The sequence below is a fragment of the Drosophila willistoni genome, assembly GCF_018902025.1.
Source record: "Drosophila willistoni isolate 14030-0811.24 chromosome XL unlocalized genomic scaffold, UCI_dwil_1.1 Seg141, whole genome shotgun sequence".
In the NCBI taxonomy this organism is placed as follows: Eukaryota; Metazoa; Arthropoda; class Insecta; order Diptera; family Drosophilidae; genus Drosophila; species Drosophila willistoni.
The window spans coordinates 2,914,538-2,932,066 of NW_025814052.1; the positions used below are offsets into that span (position 1 = coordinate 2,914,538).

General features: G+C 36.3%; 4 protein-coding genes across 4 annotated transcripts; all 4 read right to left on the reverse strand.

Annotated features, from left to right (window-relative positions):
* Positions 1 to 299: 299 nt before the first annotated feature.
* Positions 300 to 2,917, reverse strand: LOC111519279. The gene is made up of 6 exons (XM_023179042.2): positions 2,811 to 2,917; positions 2,251 to 2,747; positions 1,737 to 1,893; positions 971 to 1,668; positions 760 to 916; positions 300 to 701 (listed from the first exon to the last, which is right to left on the reverse strand). Exons 1-6 carry the CDS (start codon positions 2,881 to 2,883, stop codon positions 355 to 357), a joined length of 1,929 nt encoding a protein of 642 aa, XP_023034810.1. The 5' UTR covers positions 2,884 to 2,917; the 3' UTR covers positions 300 to 354.
* A 1,658-nt stretch (positions 2,918 to 4,575) lies between these two features.
* Positions 4,576 to 5,300, reverse strand: LOC6648808. Its single transcript, XM_002071165.4, has 2 exons — positions 4,945 to 5,300; positions 4,576 to 4,870 (listed from the first exon to the last, which is right to left on the reverse strand). The coding sequence occupies exons 1-2, from the start codon at positions 5,156 to 5,158 to the stop codon at positions 4,614 to 4,616; spliced, it is 471 nt and encodes a 156-aa protein (XP_002071201.1). The 5' UTR covers positions 5,159 to 5,300; the 3' UTR covers positions 4,576 to 4,613.
* Positions 5,301 to 9,594: 4,294 nt separating this feature from the next.
* LOC6648809 lies at positions 9,595 to 10,794 on the reverse strand. Its single transcript, XM_002071166.4, has 2 exons — positions 10,466 to 10,794; positions 9,595 to 10,127 (listed from the first exon to the last, which is right to left on the reverse strand). The coding sequence occupies exons 1-2, from the start codon at positions 10,716 to 10,718 to the stop codon at positions 9,871 to 9,873; spliced, it is 510 nt and encodes a 169-aa protein (XP_002071202.1). The 5' UTR covers positions 10,719 to 10,794; the 3' UTR covers positions 9,595 to 9,870.
* A 2,564-nt stretch (positions 10,795 to 13,358) lies between these two features.
* On the reverse strand, positions 13,359 to 15,994 carry LOC6648810 (N-acetylgalactosaminyltransferase 7). The gene is made up of 3 exons (XM_002071167.4): positions 15,379 to 15,994; positions 14,737 to 15,213; positions 13,359 to 14,659 (listed from the first exon to the last, which is right to left on the reverse strand). Exons 1-3 carry the CDS (start codon positions 15,569 to 15,571, stop codon positions 13,566 to 13,568), a joined length of 1,764 nt encoding a protein of 587 aa, XP_002071203.1. The 5' UTR covers positions 15,572 to 15,994; the 3' UTR covers positions 13,359 to 13,565.
* Positions 15,995 to 17,529: the final 1,535 nt, after the last annotated feature.

Here is a 17,529-nt window from a genome sequence, read left to right on the forward strand (position 1 = left end):
AGCTCAGAACCCAAAGCAAGAGAATGCCTCAGACACTAGAAAGCAAATGAGAGAGAGAGAGAGAGATAGAGAGAGAAACTTGCTGATTCTCTTGTTTCAAATTAATTCTCATGAGCCTTTTCATATCCCAAAGAGATGCGGAAATTTTACTGAATCACAGGAGATCCAAATCAGCAAAAAATAATAAACATTTTGTTCTTTTTTTTTTTTTTGTAGTATCAACAGAGGTGGCGTTGGAGGGGGCGACCGGAAGACAGGGTAATTCAAAACCTGTTCAGCCCTATAAAAAAAAAAATATATTCAAGTTTATATGAATTTATTTATTTAATTTTAAACATAAAGTAGAAAACGTATTCAATGTATATTTTCATTTCCATAGATTACATTATTGAAAAATTCTCGATTACTTTGCTCCAAAAGGCTTGTGTAATAAAGTTTTTGCCCCAATCCTGTTTCCAGGCAATCATTGCTAATGGGCGTGGCAATGCCAACCACACACATCTCACCATTCTTTCGCTCAATATGAAGGACACTTGCTCGACTCAACAAACAATTATTGCAATCGCTTGAATTTCGTCGCGTTGCCTCCGACTTGAGACACCAATGCGATTTCGAATTGATCGATGATTGTTTGACCAGATTTCGGCATTCCCCAAACGAAAGCATTGTCATTTCCTGCTTGAATAGACCACAGTTTGCGTCTAAGAAGACATAACAGAATTAAATAAACAATGTTGAAATCTAAACAATCCAACTTACGATTCCTCTGGGCAAAGGCAACTGCAAATAGTTTTGAATAATTTGTCATATCACATTGAGTACAGATTTCGGCGACTTTAGCATTCTGTGCTTGTGTCTGATTCAATTCGTCTGACATTTTTAAAATAACTAGATCCTTGTTATATACTTGAGGATCCTGTAATAATACATTAACTAACGAAAAGCCTGTTCATACTGAGTATGTACTTACACCCAAGACCTCGGAACTCTGCTGATGATTTTTTTGTAAACCCAAACGCACTCGAAGTGGCTGATGACCTGCAGCTTTAAGGCATGCATAGGTGGCAAGGACGTAGTTCTTATCTATAATCAATGCCGTACAGGAATATATGAATTCTTGCTTTTCTTCATCCTTGTAATACAGCGTTCCTATATGGCTAAAGCTATCAGTAAAGAATGTCTCAATGGGTGAAAGAGCTTGTTCTAGGCCTGTGGTTGGTGGTGAATGGGTTGAGGGGGAAGAACCAGGCGATGGTATATCACTTGGGGGGAGAATGGTTGCGGGTGAAGGAGTTGTCGAAGATGGAGCAGTTAATGGTTTCTCAATTACGCCTAAACGTGGAGCATATTCAGTTAGAAAATTTCTATTAGTTTGGTGCAAAAAGCTTGTGTAATAGAGTGGTGACCGTAACGGTGAACATTCATCGCCTGTGGGTGTGGCAATGCCAGCCACACAGATGCCACCATCCGAACGTTCTACATGAAGGACACTGGCACTGCCTCTTAAACACTTAATGCAATTGGATTTTGATCTGCCGTTTATTGGCTTGAGGCACCAATGTGACTCATTAGTGACATTGACATCGAATCCCTCTTTATTTCTAACATTTACGCATGCCCCATACGAAAGCATTTCCATTTCCTGCTGGAATAAATCACAGTTTTCGTCTAAAATAAAAACAACAAATTAGCTTAAATACAAACATTCGAAATGACAAAATACACATGTCACTCACGCTGATTTTGAGCAAAGCCCACTGCAAATAGTTTTGTATAATTCGTCATATCGACTTGAGTGCAGATTTCGGCAATTTTGGCATCCGGTGCTATCGTGTTATTTAATTTACGAAACGTTTCAACTGCAACTAAGTCAAATTCATGAACTTCCAAAGGCTGTAAGAAATATATATTAATATTTGATTCAGTTCTATGACCTCTTGGGGATTTTGGATTAAAAACTTAGGCTTAGATCATTGGGAATCCGCCTTTAATCTTAATATATATATATGTATATATATGTTATTCGTAATAAAATTCTTTGAGATACTTGAGAAACTTAGAGAAATATTGTGGTCACTCATAATCAACAGAAATTGATACTTGTTCAAGTATTTAGTGTTGAATAACTGTTTATTGAATAGTGTTGTGCGTGCAAGTTTAAGTATCCAGTGTTCAATAACTGTTTATTGCATATTCTCTTGCAAATTCATAAGGATTGTCGAATTGGGCATAATGCTTTGTAATACTTACTTGTTTGATCTCGGAAATTTGCTGGTGATTCGTTTGTTGTCCCAAACGCACACTTAGTGGCGGTTGGTTATACAAAGTATGGCAAGCATAGGTGGTCAATACGAAATTATCATCTATGATCAAGGCCGTACAGGAATATATCTTATCATCCATATGTTCATCCTTGTAATACTTGAGCGATGCCAGATGGCCAAAGTTGTCAAGATAAGATCGAACAGGCGTCTGCATGGGTGTTGGAGTTGTGGACTGTGGTTCAGATACGGATAGTGAAGCTAGTGAAGATGTTGAAAATGTTGGTGAAACTGTGGTAGCTGTAGCAGTTTCATTATGCCCGTTCGGACAACACACAAGTTCCATATATACATCAATGCCACAGGATATAACATCATATATAGTTCGGTTTTCTTTACGGTAAAATTCCTCGAGTGTTTTGCAATAGTGCATGCCCATGCATGTGCTTTCCGGATAATTTGGATACTGTGGACAGGGCTGTCCCACTGAGTGTCATAAAATTAAGGGATAAATTATATGACCATTAAGTGATTACGAACAAACCTCACCTCTCACGTTTGACTGTCCCAATGCAAAGCAAAGCGTCAGGGCGATTAAATTACGGAATTTTAGAAACGGCATCTTTTGTAGAACTTAAACTCACTAATCGGAATAAAAACCCATAACAGACTGAAGCTACATCTCAGCTAATGGTCAGCTTGATAGCTTCGTATCAGTTGAATACAATCTGGAATTTATATACGGCTCTACATACATTAATACATATGCATTTAATTTTCGCACATACCGATTTTGAGATACCCTTTAAATTTCTTTACGCATCGGTAGTCGGTAGTCAAATGTCTCTTTGCATGAAAGTAAAGTGTAATCTTATTATAATCTATTATTCAAATAGGGTGTCCACACAGCCAGGCTATCTCCTGCCTGAATCCATGATGTCCATGATGTTGACTCTTGACATATTCATATTTTCTATGAATTGTAATGTTGTTTTTATTATTGTTTTGTTTTGAAAAATATTTATTCTTTTCTTTCAGTTTTATGGGGATTTTTTGGAAATGATTGTTAGACTTCATTACCCTAGAAACAAGTAAATTTGATGTTGTTTTGAACTTTAAATGACCCTTTCAAAACTATAACAAAATAATACAAAATAAAATAATACTGAATACTGTATGAAAAGTAGTAATAAATGTAAGAAAAAAACGTTGGAAAATTTTCAATACGTTTTAATGCATTAAATTAGTTTATTATGGTAAAAATTTCTTTATATCAATCTAAAGATGGCTATAACTTATACCCTTATAAAGGGAGCAGATGCTCAAAATGCATTTTTTGGACTTTTGAAAGCCTTGTCCATATCCCCAGGTGCATATGTTGTTTTGGTCTTCTTCGTGTAGCTGACACTCATTTAGTTATAGGTGAATAAAGTTGTCGATATTGCCAGTTTACACTTCTATAAGTAGGTTATTGATCTGCCAAATTAAAGATCGGTTCATCAGAAACTTCCTTTCACTCTTTCAGTTTTGTGTCTTGTCCTTATGATCGAGATGTGAGCTGATCGCTTTGGAGCACTTACGATCCTAAGTAGATGTTTGTTTTAAGTCTTTGATGGAGTATATCTTCCTTGACAGGGAATTCTATTCAATACTTATAAATAGATTAATAGCATTAAACGATGCCTATATGGGGAATTAACTTATCCAGAGACTAATTAGGTTTAAAATACGTTTTGTAGCTTGTTTGAAAAATCTAAAAAAAACGATAGATATGCATCTTCTTAGCCTGGCGGGGTCTTGACTTGGTTTGAAAAGAAGATGGCCAATTTCGCTTTGATTCTTGCTCCATCATTATGGCCTTTATCAATATTAAATTACAATAGATGTTGCAATACTTGAGGTAATATTTTGTTGACTATTCGAACATCTAATCTTTTAGATCACATGACAAATATACACACACCCACATACATACACACATAATTTCAATTAGCTGCGATGGGGAAGATGACGCAGTCTTGATTTCTTTTTTCTTTTCTTTTTGTTGATTGGAAAAACGTATTGGAGGCCAAAATTGAAACGAATTGACGGACGATAAGAGACCAATAAATCGCATACAAAATAAAAGCAAAAACAAAAGTACACACAAGAACAAAAACAAAAAAAAATTAGCCATATTTTTTTTTTTTTTTTTTTTTGCAACAATTAAACTGAGTTTAGTTACGTTTAGACTTTTTTGTTTAATATCAAAATCAAAAAAAAAAAGGAAAAAAAATGTTGATTGTTTAAGATCTATAATACTAACGAGAATCGATCACAGTTGATGTTTTATTTGGCTTGGCCCTTGGCTCTTTAATAACCATAGAAATAGGTTTCGTAGACATATGTACGAGTTTGATTGCAGGTCAAGAGGATTTCGGCATTTGCCTTGCCAATGCCACCGTTGATCATATAGGCACCAGCATCATCGGCCGACATATCCACATAGATCTCGATGCAGGTTAAAGTGGCGCCGGTGCTGCTACTCGATGGATACTTCATGCCCACCTCAATGTCGGCAGTTGTGGTGAAACTCTCATCATCATAGTGATTGACAATCAAACGATCACCTGGAGCGAGAAAAACCGAATAATTGGAATGAGTCCACGATGGACGATAGTGAAATATGTTAATATGTTTGTACCTGTAATACGTTCACCGGAAGTAAAGACAATATTCCCCTTTGAATGTTTCACCTTGTTGAATTCTTTCAACTCTGCATTTGGATTAAGTGTCGTGTACCGAGTCTCATCACTTACAGGCGTTATGGCCGTATAATAAAGATCATTTGCCCGGGCGAGTGGTTGAGCGTTCACTAGAAACACTAGACCGAATAGAGCTATTAGCGCATGCCACATGGTTGCCCTTTGACCCGTGGATGACTATCAAGAGAGATGGTTTGATTGGAGATGGGTCTATTGGCTTATAATTTCCGTTTTTCTTTTGTTTTTTTCTGTAATGAAAATCTTTCCGCCGTATTGTGTGTGTTTGTGTGGGCTTTTTCGAACCTTTTTGGCGGACCGGACCAATGTGGTTGGTTTTTATATGTCGCCCAAAAACGGAATTGTCAGCCTTATCGGCGGTCAGCGAGCACTGAGTATGATAAGACGCTACTCGGAGCGATAATAGCTCGACAACAAGAACAAACGATAGAGCGAGAAAGAAAACCGTAAAGAAATGTTAGAGAGACGTAAAGTCAAAATGTGAGTGGTGGGCTGGGGTATAGGTAGGGGGAGAAAGCAATAAAGTGTTGGCCATGGCTTATTGAAAGGTTTGCTAATTGAGCTATTATATCTATTTATAGACATGTGCCACACTCTCAAAAAACACTTGATATGATTCACCTGGAAGATCTTTAAACTGGAGGCCCTCATGTAGGGTTTCCGTCCTTCTTTCTCGCTCGCTCACTCGCTCGCTTGCTCTTTCTCTCTTTGTCTATATCACTTGAGAATTGTTTATCTCTCAATGCTGAGATTGCACAAACAACTGCTTAAGTAGGTGTACATAAAATAATTGTCTATAATTTGCTTTAACAATTATGTTTGGTATACACTCGAACAGTGCCTGCCATAAGTAAATGGATCATCAATCATACGATTATCTTTTGGCTCAAGCACAAATTACGTTACTATCAGTACATACAGAAGGGGGAAAAAAACACTTGTATGCCCAATCAAAATTATATATGACTTAAAAATATTTAAAAGAATATAGATTACATTTAATTATCATTAAATATTATTATCAGTTGTTGGTTATTTAATTCTTTTCTTTTAGTTTACCGTCTAGCCTAAGCGGAAGCCCTTATTTTCCAAGTGTCATCTCGTTCTCACTCTCTCTCTCTCTCTCTCTCTCTATCTCCATTTCTCTTCTCCTATCTTTCTCCATCTCTGTCCTTCTCAACTATACATATTAAGTAATGTTTAATAAATGTTTATTTGCTTTTCACCTGGCACGTGCATTGTCGTTGGTTCTGCTATTTGAATACCCTTAATGGACAAAAGGGTATAAACAATTTTAAACTCAATAGCAGAGAAATTGATATAGGGTACTGGGAGCTTCGTTATGTTGGTTTTTTGTTATTTTTGTAAAATTTTTAGTCTCTAGTTTTTGTTGCTATTATTTCACTTCGCAATCTTAGCCTTGATATGCATAATTGCGCACATTGGCAAACAATCTAATAAACAAATAAACATTGTGACCGACTACGCAAAACTTAACCATACTCATGGTCGATATCAAATATGGACTTCGTTGCTACTTTTATCGTTAATTAATTAAGGAAGTTCAATTGCAAAAACACAGGAAAACAAAAACACTACAATAAACAATTGGTCAATTGGAAATTAAATTGGCCAACCACACACATACATATGTATGAGGATATCTGGAATGGATGGTATACTATATATTTAAGTTATATAATGTACCTACCATTCAAGTGAGTGTATGATTTAGTATTGCCTAATCAGCATGACATTAAATTGACAGGTAAAATGTCTTAACAAGCCCATCAGTCAACGAGTGAAGTCTTGGATTATTTTAAGGCAATTGTGGTCAGGATAGGCAAAAAAAATAATCTGTGAACAATTTTACTGAATTTCCACAAGTAGAATTAGTAAGAAACATCGAGAAATATCGAGAAAGTTATTTCCGGGTTTTGTACAACAAATGTTTCCAGGCTAAAAGTCTTTCCTTTCGTAGGGCTGCTTACCCTCTCCTAAATGCAGTCCTGTCCCATTCTTTTCTATTGAATTATGTTCAACCGGAACAAACCACATGGTGAAAATAGTGGAAACTTTTAAAGAGTATTTCCTAGGACAGTTTAATATAAAATGAATCTTAAACAACAAAAATTTGTTTTCATTATTAATCCTTTATAACTTTAAGAGTGCCTCAAAGTAAAAGTAAACGTTTTTTTTTATTAGTTGGGATTCCCCAACTATTGTAAATTCTTACTTAAAGTTAAAAAATACCACTAAATTTATATGACATGTGCTCAATAAGAAATGAGGCTTGAGAATATTCAACACCTTATATTTAATTCATTTAGGAATCTGTATCTTCTCATCTGCTTATGACATTAGGATCTTTCAGTTTGGGCATTTACTTTCGCCTTGTCAGTGGAAGTGCAGAGTTGTCGCTTGGCAAAATTAAAGTCGAATCGACAGCCCTGGCGATAGGTTTAGTAAGATACAACCCTAAGGCATCTTAGTCCCATATTGGAGCACTTGTTAAATGAAATGACAAGATGATAACGAAAACTTAAATTTGCAAATTTTAGAGATTAATTTATGTACCTATATTAATGAAGAACTTTGTAAGTTCAATGCAGTTTGAAAAAAAAGAAATTGTCTGTTTTATTGGTAAAGTAAAATTTATGGATTGTTTATTTATTAAATTATGTATTAAGGAATAAATCATTTATTCCCTTGGCTCAAATTTGAATCTGTTTAAATTCTGGCTTTGTTTTGCTCGTTAAAGCGGGTTTCCGGTTTAATGATTTAAAGTGCACACATTTTTTATTAGGAGTCAAAAACGGTGTTAGACCCAAGTATGCACACATACCCCTACATACATATGTATTTATGTTTATACACACATACATAGATACATACATATACATACACTTAAGGAATTCCCAGAGAAGTCTATTTTGTTAAGTGATGCCGGAAAAAATGCATTAAATAAATCATTATTGACTCATAGGATTAATAGAAGGTAATCGATTATTAATCACAATTAACCAAAAGTTGTCAATAATCGTAAACAATTTTTTTTTTTTAATTTTGTCCAATACATATTTAATATTTTAAAATTTATCTGTAAAGGAAGTGCCATTGAAAAGCAACACCTATTAGAATAGACATTGAATACCAACAAAACTATAAACATTTATAGATTTAATACCTAATTAAGAAGAGTAGTGGTTAATCGGTTCCACTTTTCGAAACACACGGAATTCTCTATTAAATTACAACATGGACAATCTAAAAAACTGAGCATTATAGCGTTTGAAACGTCTCTTAGGCTTACACTTGCTATTGACAGTTTAGCTATTTAATTTCTTATGTCCCTTATAACTGATTAGAAGAAAAAAACATTTTGTAAATGATATAAAATATTGTTTACCAGGCGATGGATTAAGCCATTAATCGTTTAACGTTTTAATTAATCCAAAGACATTTTCGATATTCGAGGTTTTATATAATAATCGATTATTGCTTATCATATAATTAATCGTGCTATCATTTTACACTTTAAATCAATGGTCGGCACGGCCCATTCCCCGGACTAGGGCCTAGCTCTGCCGCAGCGCTGCCGTCTCTTATACACTGTAAATGCTCGTGAAGGTTCGGCAACGGCTCTTCGGAAACAATTCGACTTGTGCTTGTCAGGAAAAAAATGATTCTCAAAAAAAAAAAAAACTAGTCCACACGTCAAAAGTATACTTAAAAAAAAATGTTTGTTTACAATGAAATAATTTATTTTGTCTCTATTGAAAATTTGGATTTGATGTGCAATGCGTTATCTGCTATCATTTTCCTTTAACACTGGTTATAATGCATTAAAATGATTTATTTTACATTACCTTCATGACGTGATTATAATGCATTTAAAATTTTTGGAAACATTTCAATCTAATTATTTTAGCTAAACAGTTTTTCGTGTTTGTTGTCACACACACACAAATGCAATGTCTTCTTTTTGATGTATGCGTGCCTTGCCTACCCCTGCTTAAACATACAAAAGCCGATACCTGCCTATGCCATGGATGTTTCTATTTAAAACGAAAATTTACAATTTTGTTTGCCGATTTTCCATTTCAATGATTATTCACTCATTACTGCACTAGGCACTTGTAGACGTCTCTATATATAGAAATTGGAGTCTCTCAACGATTGTCTGTGATTGCCAGACGATGTCTACTTGAGTTTTTTGTTTTTAACTTTTAATAGCCATGTGAATTTGACATAACAACAAATTTCCCTTTATTGAATAAGCGATGATTTTATAGCAGAATCCGAGAACTATGTGGGGGGAACTTTTTGGCATTTGTCATACGACATATGATATCTTCTGGCATGATCATGCCAAGTGTTTTTTCACATTTTTTTCTATTCAATTTCGGGAATGTCCGAAATCAATATCAAAAAATCTCACTAAACGTCATCGGCTAAAATGTCTCCGTTTTATCAGATTTATGAAGCGGCAAGCCAAAGGCGCGTGAGTAGCCCCCAGGCTGCTTTTTTCTTTCTTGTTTTAGCCAAAGAGAATTACCAATGGAATTATGTACTTGTTCGATCGATTTCGCTAATAATTTATAATGCTCAGTACACATTTATATAAATGTTAGAGTGTGTGTGTGTGTGTGTGTGTGTGTGGATGTGCTTATGTGTGTCTGTGTATCGTACGTACGTGTATCGTATGTATGTATAAGTGTACATGTATTTCTAGTTAGAACGATTTGTAAAAAAAAAAAAAATGTACTCCAATTGTGAAGTAAAATTAAATTGAATTTACAAAATTTTCATTCGATTTTTGTTTTTCTTTGTTTCTCAATGACTTTTTAATCTGTGCCATAATATTGTGCCTGATAGGAGAAGTTTTTGGTTTGATTTGCCTCCAAGACAATGGAGATGAAACGCTGTCCAATGCCACCGGCAACAACATAGGCATTGCCCTCGGTGTTATCCTGACTGCAGATCAATTCCACATAAGTGACAACAGCGCCAGTACCAGATTCGGGATATGTCAATTGCAGACTGACATCCTTGACCGAGGGATAGGAGAAGACATCGGCACCTTGAGCCACCAAGCGATCGCCTGAAAGTGATCATGAAAAGATTAAATTCGATTATAATAGAATGTTTAGCACGCTTTTAGGCGCAGCCTTGACTTTGCATGGTCGGCCCTAAGACGGTCATTGGCCCCTCTGCATGCTTGCGAAAAGCTTTAACCACGCAAGCCAAACCAAAAACAAAAACAAACAACTTATTATAATATAAGCTTTTGCTGATAACATAACTTAATACCAAGTATTATTGTTATTAGTTCTAGAACATTAATATAAATAAATAGAGATAATGCTCAAATTATAGCAATAATCCATTTGGATTGATACCAATTAGCTTGGCTTATCTAATGTTATGGATTCTACTTACCGGAGATACGAGCTCCCAGAGAGTAACGCACCGATTGGGTACTACTTCTTGCCTCAGGATGCTTGGTCAGACGTTGCATCTTGAGGCCCGGATGCTTGGCGGCAAAGGCTCGCACATCCTTGACCACGGTAATGTCACGAAGGCTAACCTCATTGGTATTGGCATCACGGGAACCCAAACGACCTGCCTGACTGCCGGAGACCAGGAGGCAACCGAATACGGCCAACAATAGAAACAGACTCAATTTGCACATGGTGAAAGAGGGAAAAGACGTTCACTACGATTTTTGATATCCTCGAAAACTAACAAACAGCTGCAATGAGTAAACAGCACGGACTGATTGATGGTATGGCGATGGGTTTATTATTTATATATACACACGGCCAGAGAGTTCCCAGTAAATGGAAACCTCTGATTGGGCCACACCTTGCCCCGGTTCCGGTTGTGTCGGATGTCTGCCTGCCGAATGGTTTTTTTTCTTATCAGGCAAGCGGCAAATTGCCAATTTTCATTGACAACTCACTGACAATGTTATAATCCAACTGCCAATTGTTCTATGCGAGGTGCTTAAATACCCTAACAGACTTGAAATTCAAAACAAAATTGAGCAGGCATTAGTTTTCAACTCACGAATGGACTGATCTTGAAAGCATTTTCCCTTAACTAGTCTTTGCCTATTTCATTTTTCTTACTTTTCACTCTATTTTCATGCGGATACAAAAGACACAACTTTGTTTCTATAACCCTTTCATTTGCTTTTGACAGTGTAGTGTATCGTCTCAGTGACAATAACAATTGATAAGAAGGGTTCTCGGGTCTCCCCCGCCCCCCAAGTGGTCTAGCCCAGCCCACTTCAGTCAATTAAATTGAACAATTCGGCGTTTATTGCGTTCCATCTCCCATTGCCCATTATCAGCTAAACGAAATGTGTATAATTTCTATAAACAAACAAACAAACTTATATTGTGATAAGCTGACAAAACACACACACAACATAAACATTGCTACCTAATTTGACATCTGCCACCTGCCACGCCCCCTCCCCCCTGACATTTGAAAGCCCTCTTAAAGCCCTTTAGAAGAATTACTTTACCTGTCCATTCATCTTATTCTCTCATTGCATGTAATTCTATCTCTCTCTCTTTCTTCGATCGATTTCAATAGATTTCGCAGAACTTTATCAGAGAAGTAAAATAAAGAAAAACAAATGAGAAACATACTCTCGAGGACTTCCCTAGAATTGGACGATTTTGATAACAATCAGGGTGACTTCAAAATAATAATATTATTCACATTTTGTTCAATCTATCAATATTAGCTGACTCATAATTGAATGAATTTCATTAAATTCCGTAATCAACACAAATACATACATATATCATATATCAAGTCACGATTAATAGGAACTCAATCTGATCTCAGACAAGAGTCTATTAATATCACAATTTCTTTCTACATACATTTCAGACCCATATTTTCTTCTGTAGACGAATTATTATCAATCTAATTGAAATTTGTTTAATATTCAAATATAGAGTTCGATGTACAATGATTTATCACTTGTTTGATAAAAACAAAACAAAGAAAAACAAAAAGTAAAGATTAAACAAATCGTATTTCAAGTGTTTCGAAAAAATGTTCTCTTTTTCTTTCTTGTTGTTATTATTATTATTATTATTATAGTTATTACATCTATTAATTATTCAGACTTATTACTCTAGACTTATATGCGAATATATGTAAGAAAAAAAATTATAAGAAAATAAATTGTATATTCTTCATATAAGTTGTTTTTAGAATGATTCATTTGGAATGTGATTCTCGGCAGTATTAATTATGGAAGTTAAAACTTAACTAGTTTAAATATTTTGTTTCATTTCGTTGGCAATCAAAGAGCAAAAAATGTAGAAACTCAAAAAATTCAAGAAAATATAAAGAATAATGAAACATAATGTTAAATAATATTAATAGTAGGTATAAAAAGATTTCGTTTTTCGAAAAAACATTCATGTTTTAAACAAAATTGGGATCGATCCTATATATCCTTCTATACATTTTATATATATGCATGTCTGTAGATATATATGATGATATTGCACACGATCCACACATCGCACATATTCTTTCATTTTTTTTTTTTATTATTATTAAATATATGTATATATATATATACATATATATATATATATATAGCTAATTCCCGTTTCTCACACCATCAACTAACGCACTAGCTCGATCTATTTCATTTTTGCTCACATTCTATCTCACTCACACGCACTAACAATCGGTTTAGACCGGATTCCATATATATATATATATATGTTAGCTTAGGGCTAGGAAATCTTTTGTAGATTTTATATCCGGATTTACATATATAACTGAATATTATATAATTTAACAATTGCCAATTGATGGATTTACTAATTAATATATATGCATAGATATATATTTACAGCTGATGCTAATACTTTTATGAATGTGATGGATAATTAAACATGTCAAGTGTCAATCAGTAAATTTGCTTACAACAAATACTTAGATAAATCTTAATAAATGGATGGATTTCTCTTTCCTTTCTGTCTAGAAATTCGGAATATCAATTCGTTACATAATACAGAGAAAAAGGAATTAATTCTGACATATATAGTTAGTACAGATTTGTTTATCAACTTATGCAAATATATATAATATCATATTCTACAATATTAGGCATTAAATGCTTACAAAACTTTCAACTGAAAAAGATTTCCCTGACCCTATGCATATGGTAGTGCGTTTGGAATATATATATCTATATATATATATGTATGTATGTGTGTGTATATAGTATATATTTTATATATATCCAATACAAAAAAAAAAAACAAGAACCAAAAAAAAAGACCAACAACGATTCCAAAAAACACAACACCTTTGTTTACTTTCGTCTAATATTTTTTTGTTTTCTTCGCTCCTCTTTCGCTATTTTTCATTCCATTTCACTAAATTCCTTTTGTCTAAAAACAATTTCCAACCCCGCCCCCGTTACTTGTTAAGCTTGTGAAACCCTGGTGAGATTTGCATTTGCGTTCCGCTATTCCAATAATCGTCCTTACCCAGTCTACCAACGTGGATGTATCTCCTTGAACCACCATTGCTGATAGCTATCGTTGACATCACAACGAGCCAAGGACAATTGCTGTGTGGTGGGATGGAGGGCCATGCATTTCTTGTGGACACGATGCATAAGATGTTTGGTATGCTCATTATATTGCCATGGCCCATCCACAGTGCCGAGGCGACAGACGGCTAATTTGATACCCTGACGATCCGCTTCGATGCAACGTTCGCCCACTCCCAGCTGGCCAGCGGCATTAAGGCGGACCAATTGATTATTCCCACCGCCATGGCAATACGTAAGACCCATTATGGCTGGGGGCTGATGTCCCATCGAGTCCAGGCAACCATCCGAGGCCACAGATCTCAGTTCGCCCCAATGGAGATTAGCCGGCAGACCGGGGAATTTATCATACACATCGTAGGCAATGTGATCCATGAACCATTGGAACGATTTACAATTCAAACGCTTCTTCAACGCCAACTGTTCGGTTATGTCGCCCATGTCGAGATAACGAGCCAACGGTTCCCGTGTATAGAAGTATTCCTTGTGCGTCTCATCGAACCAGGTTTCAATGACACGCTTATAGTTGATCGTTATCAAGGGGCCCTTCTTCTTGTTGGCCAATTTGCCGAAATTGTAAGGCATAAATCCACGATAGACATGTCCCACACGCGAACATGGCACCCATTCGATGCTGCCGCCACATTGCCAGATCTTAAAGCTCAGTTCGAAATTCTCACCGCCCCACACAAGCAGGCCGGGATCGTAGGCGCCCAGTTCAAGGAAATATTCCCGATTGATGGCAAATAGGCCGCCAGCATGGGTGGGACTGCGATATGGTTCCGAATTGTGGGCACGACGACGCTGCTCCCGCCGTGGCACCTCATTCTCCTTGTACAGCATACCCCATTCGAATATGCCACGGAAATGATTGTCTGTCCCATAGACAGGACGATATTCGAAATTCTTATGATCGATGCCATCGATAATGGGCACAGTCATCACAGTACGATCCCGATAGATGGGAGCCAGCAATGGCGGCAGCCAATTTAAATTCACCTCACAATGGGCATCCAAAAAGACAATGACTTCACCTAAAGGCCGGAACGGACACACACAAATGGATAGAAATCAATTAACGAAATCAATTTACAATTTTTTCAAAACTTACCTGTAGCCTCTTTGGCACCCCTGGATCGTGTACGAATCAAACCCTCACGCTCTTTATTCCTAATGATCTTCACCAGTCCATCAAACTGAAGAATATATTCATCCAGTTTGGCTTTCAAGTTCTCTTTATCAGAGAAATCATCCACCAGTATGATCTCGTGCAGCATGTGTTTGGGTGAGCGATCTATAACCGAATGAACTGTCCGCATTAGCACAGAGAATCCCTCGTTGTGGAAGACAATGATGACACTTGTCGGTGGCAAATCGTAGGGATAATCCCAATGTTTGCATTCCTCCAGCCGAGTGTCGCGCACCGAGCGATGCATCGATATATCATCGGAGCAGGCAATATTCATGCCATATTCCATTTCTGAGGCATCGGCCGCATTTTTCTTATTTGCATTTAGAACGTGAGCATCGCCATTCTCGCCAGGTCCGCTACGTGGCTTCAGGTCTTTGGGCTCGAAGTTTCCAAGACCTGCAAAACGTGTGTGTATCAAGATGTTAGATGAGTAATAATATTAATGCACTTGTTTAAACACGAAATAAATTGTGCAAATAAGATTTGAAATGGGTCGCAAACAAATTGCACACACTTTCACCTCTTGCTGCCTGCCTCACTCCTCTATTCATATCCACTCACCTTCTATTAACTTGGGTACTTCACGTGGCCGATTCTCCAAGCGCTGGTGATTGGGCCGGGCTTGATAGGGCGCATCCTGGACCCGTTTGTGTTGATCACTCCAGTTGGTCAATAGATAGAGTAACGGCAGAATTACCAGCAGGCCAAGTGCCAATCGGCATATTCGTCCAATCCGCACATTGCTAACGCGCATTGCGCTCAGTTAGCAGTTGTTGATGATGATGATAATGATAATGAAGATGGTTAGCAGCAGCCTCCCCCGCCCCCCAACAAATCTGGATTGTTGACGTGTCTAAGCGCAGCAACAGAAGCAACGAAGAACAAAACAACAAAAATGCCGCTTAGGCGAGAATGTGTGTGTGTGTGTGTGTGCTTGTACGTCTTGCCGTCGTGTGTATGTGTGGCAGGTAATAATGAGATGAGAGCGGCGGCAAGTTTCCCACAAAAAATAAAACAACAGAATATCCTTTTCACGCTCAAGTAAATCACAATTTTTGCTTTCTTCACATTAGTTGCCCGTAATTATTTCTAAGCTTCCCTTGTTGTTTATTTCAAATTAAAGCGAAATCTAGTGAAAAGTCACATATGTTTTTAACACTGTTAGCAGCAAACTCAAAGTGCCGCTGTTAATTAATCGATTAATCATGTTAACTCTCTGTAATCTTTCCTGCCTGCTGGCGCCATCTGGCCAAATGCCTAATTCGATTCGATTTCATTCGCGATAGTCGTGTCAAAAACATATCGGAAATCGGTCTATCACTGGCTGACTGGCCTATATAAGAGCCTCTCACGCCACTTTAAATTTCATTTATTTTCAACTCTTCCATCAATAAAACATCAAAAGTACTTTTTCCTTAATCAATAATTTACCACATTATTTAAAATCCTTTTTCCCTTAAAGTGCTCAATTGGCTCATGACTAACTATTTTGTTAATCTTCCCTTTTAACATTAACTAAATAGTTAAAGCGGTTTTTACGAGCTTTCTTTTTAACATAAAAGTTGTATGATGAATATTCCTCTCGGCCTCTTTTGTAAGGCCTTTGCTGTCAGTAGTCGATCAACATTCCCATTGGGAATATCCAATTGCTCCTTGAAATTGTTTTTTAAATCTCATACGTGGCAATTTTGAACTCTTTCCATTTGTGGATAAGACCGTTTGTGTCGAGACAAGTTATTTGCTGCCTTTTTAAAACCTGTAGTGTGCGCACTTTTCTTATGTAATTTAAAATATCTCTACAACGGCGTTATGAGATCGACTATGAATTCGATGCTCTTTATGGTTAAAGCCAATGGCAGACGCTATTTTTCCTTCTCTTTCACACCACTTACAATTCGTGTCAAAGCGCTTTCCATCTCGCGCACATAACATCAATTTTTCTTTCGGACCTTTCATAACCCACTGCATAGGAGGTTATCCATTAATATTTCGAAAAAAAACTCTACTTCCAAAATATTTTGGGCTTGTTCCTTAATCTTTTTTCCTTAAAATGCTCAATTGGCTTATTATTAACTATTTTGTTAATCTTCCCTTTTAACATTTACTAAATAGTTGAAGCGGGTTTTTGCATGCTTGTTCTATTACATTGTCAAAATAGTTAAAGCGGTTTTTACGTGCTTTCTTTTGAACATAAAAGTTGTATGATGAATATTCCTCTCGGCCTCTTTTGTAAGGCCTTTGCTGTCAGTAGTCGATCAACATTCCCATTGGGAATATCCAATTGCTCCTTGAAATTGTTTTTTAAATCTCATACGTGGCAATTTTGAACCCTTTCCATTTGTTGATAAGACCGTTTGTGTCGAGACAAGATATTTGCTGCCTTTTTAAAACCTGTAGTGTGCGCACTTTTCTTATGTAATTTAAAATATCTCTACAACGGCGTTATGATATCGACTATGAATTCGATGCTCTTTATGTTAAAGCCAATGGCAGACGCTATTTTTCCTTCTCTTTCACACCACTTACAATTCGTGTCAAAGCGCTTTCCATCTCGCGCACATAACATCAATTTTTCTTTCGGACCTTTCATAACCCACTGCATAGGAGGTTATCCATTAATATTTCGAAAAAAAACTCTACTTCCAAAATATTTTGGGCTTGTTCCTTAATCTTTTTTCCTTAAAATGCTCAATTGGCTTATTATTAACTATT